Source organism: Musca vetustissima, unplaced genomic scaffold (assembly GCF_032173495.1).
Source record: "Musca vetustissima isolate MV318-11 ecotype Yass unplaced genomic scaffold, APGP_CSIRO_Mvet_v1 utg25369, whole genome shotgun sequence".
NCBI classification, from domain to species: domain Eukaryota; kingdom Metazoa; phylum Arthropoda; class Insecta; order Diptera; family Muscidae; genus Musca; species Musca vetustissima.
This window is the reverse complement of record NW_026880222.1, coordinates 216,357-236,660: the sequence shown is the minus strand read 5'-3', so window position 1 is coordinate 236,660 and position 20,304 is coordinate 216,357. Positions and strand designations below refer to the sequence as shown.

The 20,304-nt window shown below is 33.7% G+C and overlaps 1 protein-coding gene across 1 annotated transcript in view; it reads right to left on the bottom strand.

Annotated features, from left to right (window-relative positions):
• The window catches only part of LOC133325688 (kinesin-like protein KIF12), a 44,957-nt gene extending 31,664 nt beyond the window's left edge, over nt 1-13,293 (bottom strand). Inside the window, exon 1 of the mRNA XM_061534411.1 lies at nt 12,992-13,293. Coding sequence (XP_061390395.1) covers nt 12,992-13,293 — 302 coding nt within the window. The remainder of the gene's footprint in view (nt 1-12,991) is intronic.
• Nucleotides 13,294-20,304: the final 7,011 nt, after the last annotated feature.

Below are 20,304 nucleotides of genomic sequence, written 5' to 3'. Positions count from 1 at the left end.
AAATAACATCTATTGTTATACATTTTTGACCGATTGACAAGCAATTCCTATAGAATAATGAAAATATTGGCAAGCTACTTGGAATTCGAAATGTGTGTGTATACGTAAACAAATATCAGCTGACTGACTCTATATCGTTTTAATACTAGTGTAAACAGCTGGGATTTTATACCTCGATTTAGAAGGAATAGTCTAAAAAAGCCTTAATTATTACTACAAAAACAAAATCATAACAACAACAAAATACAATAATATTTACATTCGACTTTAGTCCATTATGCCGTTTGACCATTCAGACTTTCCCAATAAACATTTAATTGACTGACTTTTGAATGAACCTCAAAGATAAATATTTATTGTTGATTGCCTACTAGCCAGGCACATAGGCTTATTAACATAAATGTCCTGCTAAAGAAGGCAATCAAATAGAGGTTAGGGGTATGTAGGTCATCATTCATTTATTTTTCATTAATACCTTTGATGAAGGGTGACATATAAAAATAAATTACAAACATACAATAGACACTCGTATTTATGTTTACCAATATTGAACAATATACATTTTCAGATCATTATTTGTTTTCAGTATTTGGGTTAAATAAATAGTCGCTGGTTTGGCTTCTGAAAATTACAGCCTATGTTCTAAATGAACAATGTCATTATCTTTGTGCTGCTTCTAAGCACGCTAGCATGTGACCGACCAGTAACTAATGACTTACAATTGTCAATTCTATGCAAGTTTTTTTTTTTTTTTTTTTTTTTGAAAAATTCTTACCCCAGTCGCAACAGTTTCACTCGTTCACAATGTTTATCACGGTCGTCGTTTGGGAGTTATTTTTATTGCTTGCGCGAATTAATGTTTGAATTAAAAATTATATATAATATCGCGTGTTTTCCATTCATAATGTTTACATTTGTCATTTTATCGATTTATTCCAGTTCAGTTTGTTGGCCACAACAATTTGTTGGTTTTTATTTTATTGTTGTTTTCAGTTGCACAAAAATTAAAAGTATTCACGTGTTGAATTTTTGACCACATGCGAGTTGAGGCATAAGTAATAAAAAATGTATTAAATTGAAACGTTAAAGAGGAAGATATATTTGTATTTTTGTATAAGAGACCTCATATAGATATTATATTGAATACCTTACATCGGTCTGCATATAGATTTGCGGATCTTTCCAATGATGTCCCGGTTGTAGACAGTTGATGAACCGTTTAGGAGTTGTGGTTAATTAAAAATTACCGTAAAAAGTAAGGTCCCGGGATATTCGAGAAAATTGAAAATATATTGAATCTGAAAAGATTCATGATATATCCACTTTCTCTACTAAAAATAGGATTTCACAAGGCATCGTAGTTAGAAATAATTGCGAGATGGTAGTAGATCTAAAACGCCCTCATTTCATGCGTCTTATCTTATAGAATGGCCCACTCCATACAAACTGCAGCAAAAGCAACACTTTGGTACCAAAAACCACCATCAAGAAACTCATGGTACGATCAGGAGTGTCGTAATGCTACTGATGTGAAAAACACAGCGTATAGGGCAACCGTGCAGACAGTAGCAACACGTAATGCAATGGAGAATTATGGGGAGAAAATGAGAGAGGAGAAACGTCTTTTCAGAAAAAAAGAAGAACTAACAAGAAAAGCGGGAGCATGAGTAAATCGAGATGTACAGGAGTCAGAATGAAATCCGGAAATTTTTTCAGATGCTGGTAAAGTTCATGCACCAGCTGATTAGTACAATTTGGCTAGGGGGGTGCATGGCCAATGATTGGAACCTTAGCGTCCTGTGTCCCGTGCACAAAAGACAAAACGATATGTGCCAACTATAGAGGAATTAGTCTCTTTTTCATCGCATATAAAGTGCTATTCAGCGTGCTGTGATAACGACTGAAGCCCATGGCAATTAGGCTTGGCAAATCCACCATCACTGTGCGCCAGATCCTGGAAAAGACCCACGAAAAACACATGGACACATTCCACCCATTCGTCGACTATAAAGCCGCATTCGACAGCCCTATCCGTTCAGAGTGTTTAAAGCCAAGTCTGCGTTTGGCATTCCTGCAAAATTAATTCGGCTATGCAGGATAACTTTAACTGGCACAAGATCAGCACTTAAAGTCGAAAATTACCTCTCGGAGCCTTTTAATACCGAACGAGGATTCAGACAAGGTGACAGCTTGTCGTGTGACATTTTTAACATCCTGTTGGAAAAGGTCATACGAGACGCAAAGGTGAACAGAAATGGCACTCTGTACACCGAACAACACATGTTACTCGCCTACGCCGATGACATCGATATAATGGGTCGAACATTGCGAGGGGTAACAGCCACCTTTGAACAAATTGGAAAGGAGTCTGCCAAAGTGGGTCTGGCAGTAAACGGCGAGAAGACCAAGCAAAGGTGAACAGAAATGACACTCTGTACACCAAACAGCATATGTTAGTCGCCTACGCACAGTGGGAAAAAAATGCAGATCTAGCGCGCAGAAATTAAAAGTAGATGTTTTACTGTATATTTATCGATATTATGAATCAGAATAGATTTAGATGGAAAATTTTAATTATTTTATGAAAAAATTTGGCAATTTTTTTTTATTAGCCCACTATTTAAATGTACCTTTATTCCGTTCTAACTTATTAATTCGGATTATTTTATACGAACTTAAGTACACTCCACACTCTACTTTAAAACTGCATTAATGTTTTGAAGTTTCGTTCAAGTTCATTTTTTTATTTCCTGCGCGCTAGATCGGTATTTTTCCCACTGTGCTACGCCGACGACAATGATATAATGGGTCAAACAAAGTGGGACTGGCAGTAAATGGCGTAAAGACCAAGCTGATGTTATCAACGCGCCATACGTCCAGTAGCCTAGGACCAACGGTGGAACCTGAAAACTGCAGCTTCGAGGTAGTGAACGATTTTATATACCTCGGTACCGCCATAAACCAAACTAAAACATCAGCTTTGATATCCGGAGGAGAATAGTGTTGGCCAACAGATGCTACTATGGTCTGAGTAAGCAATTCAAAAACAAGGCCACCTCTCGCCAGACCCAAATCACACTCTATAAGACGCTGATACTACCAGTGCTGGTATAGATCTGAAGCATGGAGTGTTTGAGAGAAAAATTCTCCGGAAAATCTATGGGCCGATCTGCGTCGTCAGTGAATACCGTCGTCGAATAAATCACTGGTTATACTATCTATTCTCGGACATCGAGATAGACAGATGTATCGAGCTGCACCTATTACGTTGGCTAAGTCATGTTGTGAAAATGGATGAGGAAGCCCCAGCTAAAAAGCATATAAAATCGAGCCAAGTGATGGTTCACTAGGAAGGGAAAGGCCACAAATTCGGTGAAAAGATCAAATGGAAGATAGCAATTTGAAAAATGGCACACCTTGAAATCTTTTTTAAACTCGGCTTATGGAATAAATGTTCTGTCTCGAGTCGCTAAGTAAGTAAGTTGAAAATAATTCAGACTTGTCAGAATGTTCTGCAGCAGGATATCTCCTCGCCAAACATTTGTGGACCATCTTCTTGAGGAGACAAAGATCATATCCATTTATTGATATGAAGCTCCCATTGAACACAATGGTCGATGAGGGACAGATTCTGACCACAAGTTACCACTGCTATTTGCGATAAAATAAGAACTAGTGTTAAGGTCCTCAAGTCGTTGCCGGCAGCGATTGGGTGCAGATAAGAAATTCAACCAAATATTGTCGATGTAGTACCCGTTTTGGTGTTATCATCGGGAACACCTCTTCCATATAGTCCTATGAACTGCCTCAACGTTAGAACTGATCTTCATAATAAACAGCCATTTATACAGATGCAGTCGCCCAGGCTGTTCAAACTTTAAAGGCGCTTTTCTCTTTTGCCAAAAGCGGGCACGATAACTCAAAAATTAATAACCCAATCGATTCCAAATTTTTACACCTTTCTCTGTGAGTGTATAGCTATCGTATGAACTAGGATAAAGACAATCGGTGAATATCTCCCTTATTATACCCATATATATATATATATATATATATATTTAACCGATTTAATGTGAACGGTCCCTATATATCTTTCGATTTTTCGAAATTTGGTACAGCCTGCTCATTTAGGTCTAGAATAATGTCTGCCAAGTTTCGTGAAAATCGGTCCAGATTTAGATATAGCTCCCATATATAGTTTCGTTCGATTTCATGTAAATGGTGCACCAAAATCCCTATATATCTTTCGATTTGCACCAAATTTGGCATAACGTACTGGCTTGGGCCTAGAATTATTTCTGCCAAGTTTCGTGAAAATCGGTTCAGATTAAGATATAGCTCCCATATATAGTTTCGTCCGATTTCATGTAAATGGTGCACCAAAATCCCTATATATCCTTCGATTTGCACGAAATTTGACATAACGTGCTGAATTAAGAATGATGTCTGCCAAGTTTTGAAAAAATCGGTTCAGATTTAGATATACCTCCCATATATAGTTTCGTCCGACTTCGTGTAAATGATGCCCCAAAGTCCCTATATATCTTTCGATTTGCACGAAATTTGGCATAACGTACTGAATTGAGTCTAGAATGGTGTGTGTTAAGTTTCGTGAAAATCGGTCCAGATTAAGATATAGCTCCCATATATAGTTTCGTCCGATTTCATGTAAATGGTGCACCAAAGTCCCTATATATCATTCGATTTGCACGAAATTTGGCATAACGTACTGAATTAAGCCTAGAGTGATGTCTGTCAAGTTTCCAGAAAATCGGTCCAGATTTAGATATAGCTCCCATATATAGTTACGTCCGATTTCATGTAAATGGTGCCGCAAAGTGCCTATATATCTTTCGATTTGCACGATTGACATCAAATTTTGCACAACTTACAAAATTGAGCATAGAATGACGTAGTTGCGTTTTCTAGATGTACAGACATAGCCCAACGGATGACCTATTTATATTTGTTTGAAGTCGATTTACATACTTTATGGATAGATCTAGGTAGATTCACATTTAGATAAATATCACGTGTTTTATTTCATCCAATTTCATGTTAATAGTCCTGTTTTCCCTTAATTCGATTTTGCATTGATCGATAAAAGTCGAAAATAGATTATGATTGAACAACGAAATATCGAAAAGTCGATTTTTAAGTCAATTCCAAAAATCGACAAGTCTAAAAATCGTTTTTTGTCCACATAACAGCCCGTTCTTGCATTTTAAAAACTTATAAATCCCACTCGTATTGCCTTAAGTGTGGGACTTTGACGATATTTCAAGATGGAATGAACTTGTCTAGGACTACATAATTAAAAGCTATTGACAGCTACCGTATGATAAGTATTTCCCTACAATAATCATGTCTTATTAAAATGTTATATAATGTAACATACCGACAAACCTGGGTGCCATGAAGACAATTTGAAAAAAAGGATAATCTTTTCGTGAATTAGTTATGAGAATACAACGAGTGTATTTACATTCAATTTCTTTATAAGTCGTGAGCTATTACTGGACGGTGTATACACACAAATATACATGTGACTATTTTATATAACTTGAGGGAAAAAGGAAAATATTGTCTTTACAAATACAAATAAATAAAGGAAAAGACAATTCAAGAATAATTACTTAATAGCAGACATTCTTCAAAAAACAAATGCCAATTTATTTACTTTCACTATTAATTTAATGTATTTTTTTATTTTCTTCTTATAAACTCGTTAATATGTTTGTATCACGTTAAATACCAATGAATATTGAATATTATTTATTTATGTTTGAAAGGAAGAGCTATGTATCTCCCTCTCCATTATCACTCCACAAGAAAACAGAAACACCTTCGAATCACCGAAGGAAATTGTCAAAATAACTTTAGTTCATTGAACTTTTATGGCTACATAGGAACAAAGTTAATAATATTCGAAGTTGTGGAATAGCTGTGTAAATATTTGAGGAAACCACCTTCACACCACTGCAGAACTGTAGACATTTTCTTCAACATAATCAAGGGTAAGTCACAAGGATATAGTACCGTCATTGGTAGGGAACAATGGCGCCCAAGATAAGACGTTTCCAAATTAATGATAATACAGTGAACTCTCGATAATGTGAACATCCAATACAGTGAACTCTTGATAATATGAACTAATTATTGTCGTGGTAGTTCATATTTTCGAATTTGTTTAAAATTTTCGATTCGACCAGCTTATTTACCGCTAATTCCCTGATTTTGTTCAATACTTTAATGTCAGTTTGATGTTCTCATGGTCAATAGTTCACTGTATGTAAAAATAAATTTGCACGAGCTCGTATAATAAAAAATGCGTAAACATTTTCAATAATTAAAAAAAAAAACGATAAAAAATTGTTTGTGCCAAGTCAAATATGCTCCAGTGACCGGAAAATCACATCACCGAACATAAGAATTTTTGTTAATCACAATACAAAAGAAAATTATTCTTTTTATATCAAAAGAACTACAGGGTTGCCCATATTCGACGGACCCATGTTTTTTTTTTTTTTTTTTGTTAAATCAAAGAAAAAAATAAAAAATTGGCGATTGGCAATGTTAATCAATTAATTTGTTCCAAGTAGATTTGTTTACATCAATTTTTGAATATGGTATCTCTCAAATGGCCGCCTCTGGCGTTGATGACGTATTGTGCCCTTTTTGCTGCATTTTCCATCGTTTTTGCCAACATTTCGGCCGGAATGGCGGCTATTTCTTCACGAATGTTGTCCTTGAGCTCTTCTACGGCCCTTGGCTAGTTAACGTAAACCTATGACTAAAAATATCCCCACAAGAAGAAGTTAGGCGGCGTCAAATGGGGCGAACGCGGTGGCCAGTCCAAATCACCACTTTTCGACATCAAACGGCCCGGAAACAAATTCTTCAGAATATCGATTGTTATGCGACTTGTGTGCGGTGGAGCGCCGTCTTTTTGAATCCAGAACTGCCTCATACGCTTTCGACAAAATTGGTCATCATGCCGCGATAACGCTTCTGATTGATGGTAACAGCATGGCCATTTTCATTTTGGAAGAAAAAAGGCCCAATGACCGTTTTCGCACTAACGACGCACCAAACTGTGACTTTTTCGTCATGAAGAGGCACTTCTTGAATCTCCTGAGGATTTTCAATGGCATAAAAACGGCAATTTTGCTTATTTACGGTCCCATTCAATGTGAAATGGACTTCATCGGACATGATAATTTTGTTCCAAAATTGCTCGTCATCTTCGGCCATTTCGATGACTCTTTGGGCCCATTCCAATCGACGAGGCTTGTCCGCAGGCAACATTCTTTGCGTCAATTGAATTTTGTACGGGAACAAATGCAAATCAATGCGAATATACCGTTGTAAAGTGGACCGAGCCATGCCTAACTGCTGAGAACGGCGTTTTTGGGATGTTCTTGGGGACCTCTCAACACTGGCTCGTACGGCAGCGATATTCTCGGCCGATCGCTTTGGTCGACTTTTATATGGCCTCTTCGGATTAGAAAGTCGAAAATGTTTCGTATAACGCTTAATGGTGTTCTCAGAAGGCGCACTTCTCACATTTTTTAATGTTTTAAAAGCACGTTGAGTTTTCACAATTGACTTCTTCTGTTGAATGTAAATTTCAACTATTTCAGAACGCTCGCGTGGCGTGTATTGGTTCATGGTAAAAATCTGCTTGGACTGACGCTTCAAACGCGGTATGTCATTAAGCGATGTGACATCTCTGTCAAAAGTTATGGCGTTGCCAGATGGATCCGTCGAATATGGGCAACCCTGTACTAGAATGGAAAATGGTCTCTATGTCCATGTTTTGATATAGCCCTCTTCCAATTTAAGGTATTTATATCCAACACAACATTTGTGCTAGATCCACCGATCAATATGTCGACTAGATGAGTCAATGTAGAACTGTGTGTTCGTCCGTCCATCTGTCCATTATAATTTGTAAAAACGATACAGGCCACAGTTATTCACCAATCACCACGAATGTAGTATGGGTTCTGGCCCAAGAATTGCCTATTGTTTAATTTAGGGGATGATATGGCAAAAATCTTCATTTTTGTCTTTTTTTGTCACTCAGAGGCCACAATTATGACCACGAACATCACGAGATTTTAAACAGAGAAAGAGGTGTGATCGTAGAATTAGCGAGACTATCTTGATGAAGATTGGGTAATACTTAGCGGGACAAATCGACCCACTCTTTTGTGTGAAAAATGGTAAAATTTGCATTCTGTGGTGTATATATTCACACCTGGACGACATAGACCCGAGATGTTGATAGTTTATCCAAGAGGAGTTGTTGACCTTTAAATTGATACCCATTATATTGTTATATGGAATCTCTATGGAATTTTGAAGGAAGTTCACGTTATGGTCAAGGACGACACCTACAAATTTCGGTGATGATCAGATGATATTTAGGGAATGAAATTGACATATTATTGTATGGTTTCATAGTCGCTGATTTGAAAACCAGTAAGGAAGGTAGTAAAGTCAGGCTGGGCCAACTATATGATTCCCTTCACCACTTTGGGTATGTCCTACATATGTATTCATGTCAACGTTCCGAAAAAAATTTAGCACCATTTACCTAAAATAGGAGGAAAATATATATGTGGAAGCTATATCTAAATCTAAATCAGATTTCGACGAAACTAGCCCGAGATTAATTTATATGAACTTCTGCTCATTTTACAAAATTATATGGCAATCGGGAAAATTTTGGGTCTTTAGTGCACAATTTACATTAAATCGGACGAAAATATATATGGGAACTATGTCTAAATCTGAACCGATTTTCAAGAAACTTGACACACATCATTCTAGAGTTTATTCAGTACGCTATGCCGAATGTCGTGCAAATCGAAAGATTATACTTTGAGTATTTATCCAAATATTGGCTTACTTGAGTAGCCATCATTTAGGAATTTACAAAGTGGATTGACGAAAATATTTTATTCCTTCAATTTTATACAAATGATTCTTATGATCTCCTGTGTCGCTTCCTAAATGATGATAACTTAGCAGGAACGGTTCTAGTATTTTTTAGAAAGTAGATGGAAAGTCTGTTCCAGAACCTACAAGAATGTAACATTTTTTTACTACAATAACAGTTTTTCCTTTATGATATCGGAAAAATAGTAAAAATTAGTAGATTCTTGCAGTACGGGTACAGACCATGAATGTTACAATATATTCAATATTTTAAATCCCATTTCGATTCAAATTATATGAATGTACCGGCTTTTTGTAATACGTTACGTATACAGGGTGAGATGAAAAAAACTACAACCAACTTCAGACTACTGTCATTTTCAAGCCACTCGTCCGACAGCACTTAAAATTATTCCACTGACAGCTCAATATATTGTTTACAAGCGTACAAAAGCATTTTGGTGATAATTTTCTAGAAAAAAGTTATTCATAATGGAATCCAAGCGTCAAAGGGTGATTTCTTAATATTTGGCTGGAAAACTACAAGTGGCTATCGTTAAAGCATTCCAGCACTTAAGAGTGAATAAATCGTTTGTGTCTCGTACCATCGTTTGTTATAGTGATACTGGAGGGGACGGAAGAAAACAGCGTCAGCAGAAATGGTTCGAAAAGTAAAGAAGCGACTTGATCGAAACCCGCGTCGCAGTGGCCGAAAAATTACTCGTGAGCTGAACATATCGCAATATTCCATTCGGCAAATATTGAAAAATTAGTTCGGGGTAAAGCCATTGGAATTCCAAAAAGTGCAAGAATTTACACCGTAACAGAAACAAAATAGACCCAAAAGAGCTTCGCTTGGCCGAAAGTGGTGAACAGCCAAATTTGGTTTTCTCCGATGAAAACCAAAAAGGTCAGCTTGAAATGTGCACCTTCGGTTGGCCACCAAAACTCCAGCGCCGGCCATGGTGATGGTGTGGGTTCGTATTAATCAACCGTGGCATCAGAATAAATGCCGAATATTATCGCGAAAATATTCTGGAGGGTATATTAAAACCTTGGACAAGCAAAAAATTTGGCCGCAGACTTGAAATTCCAACAGGACTCAGCACCATCGCACTAAGCACCCAAGAATGGTTACAAAATGACGTTCCTCGCTGCATTTTAAGCGCACAAAGGCCACCAAAATCTCCGGATACCAATCCGTTGGACTATTGTGTCTGGAATATTTTGGAAAGCAATGTTGGCACTAAAAAAATACCAAATTGTCGATCACCTCAAGCAATCGCTTAGTCGGGAATGGGCCAAAATACCGGTTTCGTGCCAAAGGTGACCAATTTGAACAAATCTAAACTTATTCTAAAATTTGATGCTATTTCCGACATTTTTTGCTTTCATTCAATAAAATTTAAAAAATTAATTAAAATTAGACTAAAATCGCAATTTTCAAACTTTTTAATGACCTGTAACTCTGTTGGCAACTTTTTAAGCTTTGTGCAACTTTTTTTCTCTATTTTTGTTAACCCTACGGTCAATAACCAAAAAAGTATACGTAGATCAATAACCGTGGTATATTTGTACCCATCCAAAGGTAGCTCTGTAACTCATTAAAAAATTGGACTATCGTGCGATTTTTTATTTTAAATTAGTCTATACGGATCTGATCTAGATGTAGGAACTCAAAATTATGTATGCATTAAAATAATATATATTTAAATTCATGATTAAATGATAATCTATCTAAAACAATCATAGTAAATTCGTTATAGCTTTCGAATGGGTTAAGCTTTTTTAGTTATTTAGGTGTTCCTCAACCCTTCGGCAAAATTTTGTGGCCCTAGACAACATAGGGCCATCAGGTTGTCTTGTGGAAATCAGAAACTACCTTGGTTTTCCTTTGGTATACAGGGACTAAAACAATTATTAAACTCCTTGTACATTAGAACTTTTTACCGGGTTAACCTACTTTATGAGGATTTATTTGACATATATGCAAAGGAAATGACAATTTAAACCCACTGGGTTAACGAAATCCGGTTAAATGTAGACGTACTGTTATAGCCAATTATTCACATTTTATGAGTTTAGAGATTGTAATTTTTAATTATTTAATACTGCATTTTTAACATTATTAAATAATGTTAAATAAATAATGTTAATGTAAATCGTTATTTAATGATAGTTTATATATGTACGCCAATTTAGGATTGTAATAAATCAGACTAATTCGATTATAGAAAAAGTTTCAGGCCCAATATGATGAATAAATGGATAATTACGGACAATAATCATTGTTTTTGTCCCTGTATACCAAGAGAAAACTAGGGTAGTTTTTGACTTCCACGAGTCGCCCTAATGGACCCATTTTGTCTAGGGCCACAAAAAATTTGCAGAGGGGTAGAGGAACACTTAAATAAGATCCCAATAAAAAATACACCTAAGTCTGTTTTTACACGGTAGATTGGTTCCAGAAGAAGCCGTATAAAAAAAGGGAATCCTCCTAAATTAGTGCTATTTACATTTGATTTGACCAGTAAAGATTGTTTGTACGCGCTAAAGGGGAATTCACATAAATCTTTAAGCTAGTATTCGCAAACTATCGATACTATCGATGGTTTCAGACATTTTTCTTTCATAAATACTTTTTTGTGATATGAACATACATCGCAAAAATTAAATTTGACAAAAAAATTTAAGTACATAAAATTTCAAATCGTGCTAAATGAAATAAAATCGTGTAAAAAATTAAAAATACTCAGTTTTAAAAAAAACTTTTAATTTTCAAACCATGTACAAAAATACCGTGTAAAAACAGACTTAGGTGTAACTAAAAAAGCTTAACCCATTCGAAAGCTATAACGAATTTACTGATTGTTTTAGATAGATTATCATTTAATCATGGATTTAAATATATATTATTTTAATGTATATATAATTTAAAGTTCCTACATCTAGATCGTAAAATAAAAAACCGCACTATAGTCCAATTTTTTAATGAGTTACAGAGCTATCTTTGGATGGGTACAAATGTACCACGGTTATTGATCTACGTAGGTAAAAACTTTAAAAAATTATAAAAATTATATATATGGAAAATATTTATAATTTTTTCTTCGATTATGTGTGAAATTACCTCAAGAATGATTCCTCATAATTTGATCCAAATATCTCCATTATTAAAAATTTCAGAGCATTTTATTTAAAAAAAGGTACAAATGTACCCGGTTATTGACCGTAGGGTTAAGTTATATTTCCTTTAATGTTTAAATTCAAACTAATTTTAATTCGTACACGCCGTTTTTTGCGTTTCAAGAATATCTGGCATATTCTCGGAACAGTTTTATTGTCAAATTTAATTTTTTGTGCGACTTTTTTTTAAAGGGAACTATTTTTTGTGAAACTTTTTTTTAAATTCCCAGCGGTAATACTGGATCTATTAATCGATTAACAAATGGACGCAATGTTCGGAAATTATTTTTGATTAGAAAACACCGCAACCATTAGGCAATTTAATATTCTCAAAACCTTTATATTTTAAAAGGATGTCCGTCCGGTTTATGATAGGCCATATCGGGACATTGACACTACTAACAGTTCATTAGACGTTACGAGAAAACTTAAAACATTTGCCCGAAAATTGATTTAACATTTGAATATTTTAAAAACTTTGTAAAATAACTGTAATTAACTGTCGATATAAGAAATGTAATTGGTATTAAGTGATGGTCAAGGTCCCCTTAAAAAAAAAAGGAAAACTTGGAGGACAACAGTACAAAAACCATAATATAATAAAACTAAATAAATTCCCCAAAGACCACGTGGTTACATTCCCCAGCCACGAGCCATTTAGTTTATTGATCCCACGATAACAAAGAACTAATAAAATTATTGATACAAAAATGCCACTCCTGCCAACAAATAATTGCTGGGATAAAAATAGTTTCTTTTTTACGCAAATAACGTGCGTGTGTTCTTTTGTAAAACTAAAACACTTTAGAGGATACATCATAAAAGACATTAATATTATGTCCTTTTTCCCCATACTTACTCATTTTCACGGGATCGCAGAAAAACCGGGGTATTTCGAGATCCAGAACTGCCTGTTGTTGATTTTTGTGGACTAACGCGACGCATGTTGTTGATGAGGCTGCGGGAACGTGGCAGCATAGCAACATGCTGTTGACTATCTCTGGATGTTGGAGTCACAGATTTTCCACCTCCGGTGGAGCGGCGAGTTTTTGTCGCAACGCGTCCACGACTACCGGGATTGGAACCTTTATAGCTACCGCTACCACTACTGCCACCGCTGCTATTATTCAGGTGCGGTACACTGGAGGCACGTGTAACCATTTTCTTTATTTTTTTTCAATTTTCAAATTCCTTTATTTTATTTTTTGACATTTGACCTTTTTGGATAGAAAATAAAGTAATTAATGGAATGATTCTCACTTCTAGGTTAGGTTAGCTATTTTTGTATTTTCGGTTTTAAATATTTCATAATATTAACACAGGTATATTAACACATTAATTACAACAACACATTAAGAATATTTGTTACGTATTGTTGTGCAAAATACATGAAATTCTATTAAATATTAACCGTTATAACGATTCGCCGTTTTTTTCAAATTCGCTTCGAACGGCTGTTATTACAAATCATCATTATTTCAATGGAAATTATTAATTGCGTTTCGAAAACATTATCATACAAAGGAACGCGACGTATTTCACACACAAACACACCCACCCACGCACGAACACCTTTTAAAAGTAGCCGTTTTCCATTTCTTGTTGATATTTTCAAATTTTCATCCGTTACCGTGTTGTTTCGTTGTTTTCCAATCCAAATTTCAACTCTCACTAAATTTCCCGCTATAACTGGTCAAGAGTTTTATTCAAATGTTGTCCTTTTACTAACTGTATGTCCTTTTAGTGAGAGTGCGAGATTTATGGTAATTTGTTTTATTTTTCTCCTGAACTCCTAGTAGAACAGTACAACCCTACAACAATTCATTCATTAATGTCCTTTTGGTAGCCTGCTCTCGTCATTTATTTACTCAAAACACCTGCTGGACATTGTCCATTTTACTGCGTTTGAGAGAGTGTGTCCTATTAGAATGTGTTGTCAGTTTTTCCCGCCCCTATATCTCTCTCAATTATTTTCCTAGCATGCATATTTCAATTTGATTCTAATAACCTTGTCCCATGACATGTCTCAGCATGTTAGCATTATTCATAGTTAGTAACTGGTTTTTCTAATCTTTTGGTTTTAGTTGTTCGATTCAATTTTTCTTCTTAACGAGGGTGGTGTGAAAAACATTAACAGAGATGCGAAAGAAATTCCACTTCAGTAGCCGACGATAAAGTGTAAATCTTTTATCTATAAAGCATGGAACAATCGGGCATGTTCTGGCATTCACTTCAACGGTACAAGTGTATCGAACACATGTCTTTTGAAGTGAATTCTTTACATTTAATATTTTTTTAATTTTTTTTTTTAAATAAAAAAGCCACCTTATGATAGGTTAGTATGTTATTATTGCGTATAATTTGTTTCAAATCACAAAATTAACATGAAATGTCATTGAAAACCAATTTTAAATAAATACTAAGATTTGTGTTGCATTTTCTTCAACTGGATTGTTCGCTTGACACAAACAGCTGATCTGAAGTAAGGCATAAGAAGATAGGGTTACCAAATGTTCCCCTTAAATCAATCAACAAACTATTGATATTACAGAGTCTTTCATACATTTATTTTATGTATAAAGTATAATAAAGTATTAAAAATAATAATAGAATTATCGTTAGAATTAAAGAAATTACTAATAAATAACAGAAACAATCTTAAAAACAGTTTTTATTAGGTGTGTCTGGTTACTTTTCCAGTAACATTTATTCAGTAAGTTCTAGTTCAGAGAGTAAGCCTTTCTTACTCTCTTTTTTGCGATAGTACTGGGAAAAGTAAACAGACAACATTTAGTAAGATTTAGCAAATAAACAGCTGATTCAAGAAAACATTTGATTTGCGCCGAAATAAACAACAAACAAAGGACGAACACAATTATTTGTATTGCATTTAACATTAAAAATAAAATGAATAATACAAGAAAAATTGATCTGGTATGTTCCCCGGGAACATTTAAGCTCCCTGCATCAATACATTGCCCTCTATCTGGAACTTACCTAAAAATATATAAGGAATTAGTTTCTAATTTAATGAAACTTTGCATTACTAATTTCAAATTGAACTTTGCAAATTAAAAAAATGTTTTAAATAATGTTTGTGTTTGGTCATAAAACAGCTGATGGCTGAGTTTGCAAAATCTTATTGCACAAAATTCTTTCAGTAAACTTCCGGAAAGTTTGTTGTTGTTCAACTGTCAAACTTGCTCTCTCACTTGACTCTCTTTTACTGGATTTTGGTGTAAACAGACAACTTTTAGTAACATTTGGTAACAATTGTTACCAAATATCGAGTAAACAGACAGAGTTATTGTATGACAACACTGATTCTGCAAAGTACCATGTTGACGTTCATTTTTGTCGCAGTTCGAAAATTTGAATGTGAGTAAGAAAAAATCTACTATGCAGGTAATGGCTTCTGTCAAATATAAAGAAAACACACACAGCAAGTGCTTGTGTTTATTTGATTTTTTTTTTCAACACAACCTCAAACGCGAAAAATGTATGAAAGATTATTATTTCTTCCAAAAATTCAGTAGGTAAAAATTCATTTTAATTTCAATAAAATTTGAATATGTGCTATATTTAATAATATTTGGTCTGTTCCCGTACTGCGAGAATCTACTCGATTTTATTATTTTCTTCGATATCATAAATGAAAATTCGATATCGTAATAAAAATTAGTACATTTTAGTTTGAATTGTATTTAGTTTGAATTTATTTGTGAAAGCTTTTCTAAAAGTGATGGATCATATATAACAAACCTGCAAAAGTCCTGCAAGATAGAAAATGTGCCTTCGAACGCAGAAGATTCAAAGCAAGGGAGATTTGATACGAAGACTTTACAGGACTTATAATTAACAAGTTAAATCGATGTTAAGTACCGCCCGGACGACCTTTTTGTACCCTCCACCATGAGGATGAAATTATACCCGCTCTTTACCTCGATTTGCTAAAAATGTTATATTAAATCGAGATAATTTAAATACAACACTGTTTTTGTACTCATAAAATATACCACTTTTAGAAAAAAGTACCAAAATGGTAACGCTTCAAAATTCCTTAAAATCCAAGATCTATTAATAAGGCAGCTAAGAAAAAATTTATTTTTTCATTTACAATGGATATTAAAGCGGGTTTAGACATAACATTTGATCATGATTAAAGGCCGAATAAGTGTTTATTTTCTTAATCACGCTAAGAGCACGTTTGGACTACTAAATCCACTCGACCTCAAATGTCAATTCTATAGCGTATACGTCACCTTAATCTTGTTCAGAAATCCAGTGGATTATATTTGAGGTATAGCCTATGAAATTGACATTTGAGATAGAGTGGATATCGTAAATCTAAACGTACCTTAATTTCTCCAAGATTTACCATATATGTTATGTTTTATGTTTCTCACAATGAACCAAAATATGCAATTGTTTTCACATGTAGTTTTTTTATATTCAATAGTTGCAAAATCCAAAAGTGAAAGAAAATGAAAATTATTAATAGAATTATTGTGTTTATCAGGTATTTTCCAAACAATCAAATCATTGCAGGAATATTTCAATTGTTATAATTTTTCTTTTCAATTTCAATTTGCAAACAAATATTTTTGGCGTACCTTAACAATGTTGTATGTAAACTAAAGGTACGTTTAGATTTACGAAATCCACTCTTTCTCAAATGTCAATTCCATTGCTTATACGCCAATTATAATTCACTGGATTTGTGAACAGGATTAACGTAACGTATACGCAATGGTATTGACTTTTGAGATCGAGTGGATTTAGTAGTCTGGACGTAGCCTAACAAACATCAGCTGATTGACATTTAGGCCATTATTAAAGGTATGTGTAAACGTTATGGATTTCGTTATTAAAGTTGATTTAAAAGAAAAGTATTTGTACATTTATGAGATGCTACGTGGTTTTTGTACGAAAAATATATCTTTGTCACAATGAACCAAATATATAAACTGTGGCAAATGCCAAAATCGGGATATGGGATAATGTATTTTTTATGAAATTTGGAAGTATTTGCTTTTTTTCCATGTATGTATGTTTATTTAAGCTCTTTAAAAGACAAATTTAAACATTAATCTCTTCTACTGGATTTTTGCAATAACGAACGGCAATTAGTAAAAAATTCTACAAATTTCTCAAGTGTTTTTTTTAGAATGGACACATTATATGATGGGGATTTACGAAATCCTGAAAATAAATTAAAGTTATTTACATCGACTCTGAGATTATTTTAAATGACAGTCAGCTTCCAGCTTTTCGTTAATCCATATCATTTAAAGTGTGTATGTGAAATAAAAAATAATCAAGAAAATCACAAATTTCCCGTCCAAAATTCTTTTGTTTAGCTGTCAATAGTAAAAAAAATCTCACTATTGCGCCGTATTGTGACAATATTATACAAATAACTGACACTTTTTTACCACCTCCCTCAACCACAAACAATTTACATGAATTGCACATTTAATGTTTAGAGACACCTTTGTGGTTTTAAAGTGTCAATGACTTTGTCATATTTGTTTCCCCGCCTCAAAATGGTGGTTGGAATTATAAAGTTCACCCTTTTTGAACATGAACACACAGGCTGAACATTTCCGCTTTCGAATAATTATAAATGATATTACGTACACAATTACACATTTGTGTGTGTGGATTGACACCCTTGTAAAGATAAACATGAATATTTGTAATTATCATTATGAAAACTTGATAGAAAAATAGACAAAGTGATGATATTTCTGATAAGTTATCATGGCATAAATATACAAGGAAGGTAGATATGACAGCATATAATTTACCTTTGATAGCATTTAGCTTTCAAAATTTTAATGAAAATATCTTCCTTCGAAATGTATTTATATTATTATGCTCAGTCGCAGAAATTACTAAATCATTTATATTTATAAATATCTTGAAGTTCCCTGCCTCTAAAACAACCATGGTTAAATCTTCAGAGCAATGTTCAGCTTTAGAAAATATGATATATTTTGTTCAATTTATTGAAAATATGCCAATCGACAAACATAAAATTTTATGGAATTTATTTTTCATTTTATTTATATATGAACTCCATATTAAAAGGTGTTGCCATTATCAATTTCTCAAATGAGACTACCTTCCATAATAATGCCATGATGCAATAATAAGGTGATGTATCAAAACAAAAACTTTTGTTTTTGTCTCGACCATCTGTCAAATTTTGACAGTTAATTGAGTCATCAGCTGCGCTAAATGGTACAGTGTTAACTATGTATTTATGTTCATATCCATGGCATAATTACAGTAGGTAGTCTCATTTGAGAATTTTATGATGGCAACCCTTTTTAATTTGGAACTCATCTATTTGAAATAATATGAAAAAAAATCCTAAAATGTTATGTATGTCGATAAACAAAACATATTTTCTAAAGCTGATCATTGCTCTTAAGATTTAACCAATGTTGTTACATCTTATATTTATAAGTTTTAGACGCAGGGAACTTCAAAAATTTTATAAATATAATATATTTAACAATTTTTGCCATGGTATAATAATAGAAGGTAACAGCAAGTGTTGTTGTATAACAAACGATACAACAACCACATGGAAATTTGTTGTTGTAAGTTTTACTAGGGTCAACTTCATTTGACAGAAAAATGTAAACAAACAAATTATCAACAAATTTTATTTATTTTGAAAATGTAATATTTTCGAATCCTCAAGATAAAATTGAAAAAAATGAATGAAAATCTAACAAGTTTATATTTCTATCGCTTCCACATATTGCCTATAATTTAGCCATTTCCACTTATATGTGTAACCCATATGAAAATGCTGGGAATTCGCGAGTTATTCCATGAGGAAAGATTTGCTTCCTCAAACTTTCCCAGCAGGCAGATTGAGTAAATTGAATACGGGAGGACATTCAATAAAGAACAATTTCGAATTGTATCCGTTCCCAATTATCCTGTTGGGTGATTTTTAAAAACATAATTTGTCATATTCATATTGACACTACTATTACGTTGGAATCAAATCAGCTGGGTTTTGCTGTTACCTTTTATAATTGTACCATGAATTTTTGCAGCTAAACACATGATATGCGTATATTTCGAAGGAAGATATTTTCATTTAAATTTTGAAAGCTGAATACGGTCACAGGCAAATTTATGAAAAAATTGGAAACATATGACATATGACTACCTTGTATAATTATGCCATTGTTCATATCATTACTGATTGATATTTATGCATTTTATTTTATACAATTTAATTGGTGCGCAACAAATTTCAGCAATAATAAATGCTCTATCAACAATTAAAACATTTCAAATTTATTTCAAATATATGTATTTGAAATCGTGATCTAAATAACTGTAGTTATAAAATGCAACACTGTTTTGGTTGCAGGCATTTAAAAAGAGTTTAGAAGTACGTTTAGATTTACGAAATTCACTCGATCTCAATTAATTACATTGCGTATACGTCAAATATAATCCACTGAATTTTTGAACATGACTAAGGTGACGTATACGCTATGGAATTGACACGAAATTGTTTATACATGAAAACAAGGTCACCAGTTCCAATGGTTGAACAGGGCTAATCTAAACACACTTTAAGCTATGCCATGATGCAATAATATGGTGATGTATCACAACAAAAACTTTTGTTTTTGTCTCGACCATCTGTCAAAATGTTCCTTATAATATTTCACATGGTTGGTAACATTGCACATCGAATTCAAGTAGAAATTACCCACTTTGACAGTTAATCGAGATATCAGCTGCGCTAAATTGACTACCTGCTTATTGTGTCATGAGCCTTCCAAATCGACTCGATTTATAAATGCAGGTGTCAAATCCTTGCTGTTTATACTAGAACTAAAATTATATAAAGTTGACTTGTCGGATTTTTTTTTTGGTACAACTATGAAAATATTGATTGAAAAATTGCCAAAGAAATTATTAAACCAGGAAATTATTTATGTGTACGTTAACAAATAAAAACTGACAAATCCACTGTATATAATTTTGATACTAGTCTAAACAGTTAGTACTTTGTACTATCGTACAATTTAAAAATCGATTCGATTTATTGGATTTACTAAATCCAGTACAATGTTAATACACTATTGTGTATGTTCTGGAACACACGGTGAGTTCTTTACACTTCACCTC